At 51.1% G+C, this 3,501-nt stretch overlaps 1 protein-coding gene across 1 annotated transcript; it reads left to right on the top strand.

Annotated features, from left to right (window-relative positions):
* Positions 1-259: 259 nt before the first annotated feature.
* On the top strand, positions 260-2,891 carry LOC133912862 (uncharacterized). Its single transcript, XM_062355799.1, has 3 exons — positions 260-864; positions 1,257-1,604; positions 1,707-2,891. Exons 1-3 carry the CDS (start codon positions 433-435, stop codon positions 2,334-2,336), a joined length of 1,410 nt encoding a protein of 469 aa, XP_062211783.1. The 5' UTR covers positions 260-432; the 3' UTR covers positions 2,337-2,891.
* Positions 2,892-3,501: the final 610 nt, after the last annotated feature.

The raw sequence follows: 3,501 nt of genomic DNA, 5'->3' as shown, positions 1-3,501 counted from the left end.
AGTTGCTGGCTCCAACGTATCAAAACAATTTGTTATACTAAAATATCTTACATATTCATAATATATATATCATATCTTAGGTAGAAGAAAGTAGCACATCCTGACAAATAACCATATCAAGGAAGAAAACCGCGCAGCCCAAATCCGTAAAAGCCGGCTACGGTGGTGCGCACACCAGAGGAGGTGACGGGCCGCAGCAGCCGACTTTCAGCCGTATAACACCTCCACTCGCTGTCACACTTCCCAGCACACACAGCCCCGGTGCATCCCGCGTCCAGCTTGCCTGACCCACCTTTTTTGACATCGCAGCCCCACCCTTCCGTATAAATTAGCAACCCACCCCTCGCTCCCCTCATTCCTATGCCACAGAGCACTGGCCTAGCACCCCGGAAGTTCTTGTGATTTGCCAACAGGTCCCTCCTTTCCCTGCCCATGGAAAGGCGTCAGGGCTTCCTCGCGGCGCTGCGGGAGGAGGTGGCGCGCGGGCTGTCGCCGGCGAGGATGCGCCGGAAGTTGGAGGCTGCTGAGCTGGCCGCGGCTCTTAGGTTCACCGGAGGGGTTGGTGGTGGTGGAGGAGGAGGTGGAGAGATGCTGGCGCCGCTCATGGAGGGACCCGATCCGGAGTCCGGCGACGACGAGCGCGGTGGCGAAGGAGGGACGCGCACGCGGAAGGAAGGGTGGGGCCAGTGGGTGCGCGGCCAGCTCGCTCGCGCCCCGTCCTTGGTGACCGTGGCCGGCGCCGGCGCCGGCGCGGCGCGCAACGACCTCAGGCTGCTGCTCGGCGTCATGGGCGCGCCGCTCGCGCCCGTGCACGTCTGCGCCGCCGAGCCGCTTCCCCACCTCAGTGTCAAGGATACTCCCATTGTAAGCGCTTCTTATTCGTGATGCTCCTCGTCATATTTCCCCCTTCTTAGCTCCAGATTTGGTCTTAGTCGATTGTTCGAGGAAATGCCAGAGTCAAGATTTCTTGGATGTCTGTATCCGAGTTTACTTAATTCTTGCATTCATGGTCCTGTAGACTGTAAAAATTTCTTACCAGTGATTAAAAAGCTGTAAAAGGGTAGTTCTTGATGTCTATTGATGTTTATATCCATGGTCTTGTGACCTTTGACTGCTCTTTAGGACAGATATGTCTGAAATATTTACACTGCTGTGATGTTGTGTTTAATTCAGGCATGTTGTCAGTGAGCTGTAAAACATTATTATTTACTGTTATCAAGTGTGTAAAAATTGCTTGTGCATGTGCTTCCCTACAGGAGACCTCGTCCGCACAGTACATCCTGCAGCAGTACCTTGCGGCCTCTGGAGGACACAAGCTTCTGGCGTCCGTGCGCAATGCCTACACCATGGGCAAGGTGCGCATGGTGGCCACGGAGTTCGAGACCGCCGGCCGCCTTGTGAAGAATCGCAATGCCGGACGTGGCGCCGAGCCTGGCCGCTTCGTGCTGTGGCAGATGGCTCCTAATATGTGGTACATCGAGCTGGCTGTCGGTGGGAGCAAGGTGCACGCAGGGTGCAATGGCAAGCTCGTGTGGCGCCACACCCCATGGCTCGGTGCCCATGCTGCGAAGGGCCCTGTTCGCTCGCTTCGCCGTGCCCTTCAGGTATGACTGCTTCCCATGTTCCTGCTTTGTGGTTGTCTCTGATAATTCAGCCATAGAAGAAGCTCATGATTTACTCAAATGTTCTGGTCGATGTCTTTCTAGGGGTTGGATCCATTGACCACGGTGAGCATGTTTGCTGGTGCTCGGTGCATTGGGGAGAGGAAGGTGAATTGCGAAGATTGCTTCATCCTGAAACTGAGCACAGACCCTGAGACCCTCAAGGCACGCAGCGACGGCCTTGCAGAGATCATCAGGCATGTGATGTTTGGGTACTTCAGCCAGAGGACTGGTCTTCTTGTCCACATTGAGGATTCACATCTGACTCGAATTCAGTCAACTACTGGAGGAGATGCAGTCTATTGGGAGACTACCATCAATTCGTACATTGAGGACTACCGTCCGGTGGAGGGTATCATGGTTGCGCATTCTGGGCGCTCGTCTGTGACACTGTTCCGGTTCGGTGAGGTGGCCATGAGCCGCACAAAGACCAGTATGGAGGAGGCGTGGAGCATTGAGGAGGTCGCGTTCAATGTTCCAGGGCTGTCCATGGACTGTTTCATCCCACCCACTGATATCAAGTCTGGATCTGTTGGCGAAATTATGGAGCTTTCTCATGGCGAGAGGAGCAAGGTCGGTCCTCCCCCCAGCCATCGTGCTAAAGTTGCTGCACTGGAGAAGGCTGAAGGCGATAAAGTGGCATGGAGCGGAACCATACTCGAGGATCACAACTGATCTGCAGTCTGTTCATACATGGGTTTGGAGTTGGATCTAGTGTAGGAGAGAAACAAGTGAAATGAGTTTAGAGTTTGGTAAATCCAAATGCCTTCTGTGTATAGAAAGCATGAGGCATTACAAAGTCTTGCATATGGTTCAGGAGGATCTGTGTGAAGCATCCTGTCTAATCTCATCCATAGACATGGTAGTAGGTAGCCTTTTTTGCTACTTCAAGCTTTTTTGTCAGTACCTAGTGAAAGAACTTAGGTGCGTTCTCTGTCCCAACCACATGAGAAAGGTCATTGTGGTGGTGCTGTTGGCTCTCTTTTAGCGAAACTAATTGATCACTGTCGTCAGCAGGGAAGGAGGATTTGCTCACCGGCAGCCGACAGTGATTTAGTTGTCGTTGCTGGCGGTTCTCTGTGCTTTGCTTGGTGATGGTTTCTGGTCAAGCTAACTTCTCAGAAAAAGTAGAACATCTTAGGTTGTTACTTGTGTTTTAGTACTGAGTAGAACCTCAGGATGGTTGTTCCTACTTATCAGTATCTCAACAGTAAGTTTTTGTGTCCTGAACCTCCCTCTACGTCTCTCTTTATTTATCATGAGATGAAGGTTGTTGTATTAAACAGAAGATTGAACTGTTTTTGTGATGTCTTTAGGAACGAATGAATGAATGATTCGGGCATTTTGCGCGTTGAAGCACAACAGTGTGGCGTCATCAATGTGGTTTTATGAGGCCTGCTTGCATTTTACCTGGGTCTGCAGTATGCTGGACGGAGTGATGATCCATTACTATGATGGCATGGCTCCCATGTGCTGCTTCTATTGCAATTTCAACTTCACCAGGTGCTGTCATGGGGTGACACTGTGATGAGCACAGAGATACATCTCTCTTTATTATCTGTCAAGAGCTTTGCAACCATGACAGTAATAGTACTGCCAATGTCTTCCTTTTTTCATCCCCTTGTTGTGCAGTGTGCTCCATTCCCTGAAGCTTCAAGCCATGGCGGTGCTGCCATCTTGCCCTTTGCATTGATGGCATTGCACGGTGTGAGTAGTTTTATTCGTAGGGCCGCGTGTTCTTCCTGGGAAGGAGAGATCAATGTCTAAGCCGAAGAAATTCTAATGTTCTCAAGTCCACTGTCTTCCACTCAAAAAAGAAAAAAAAGGTCCACGTCTTAGT

The sequence above is a fragment of the Phragmites australis genome, chromosome 3 (assembly GCF_958298935.1).
Source record: "Phragmites australis chromosome 3, lpPhrAust1.1, whole genome shotgun sequence".
Classification (NCBI taxonomy): Eukaryota; Viridiplantae; Streptophyta; class Magnoliopsida; order Poales; family Poaceae; genus Phragmites; species Phragmites australis.
This window is presented reverse-complemented; position numbering and strand designations above follow the sequence as displayed.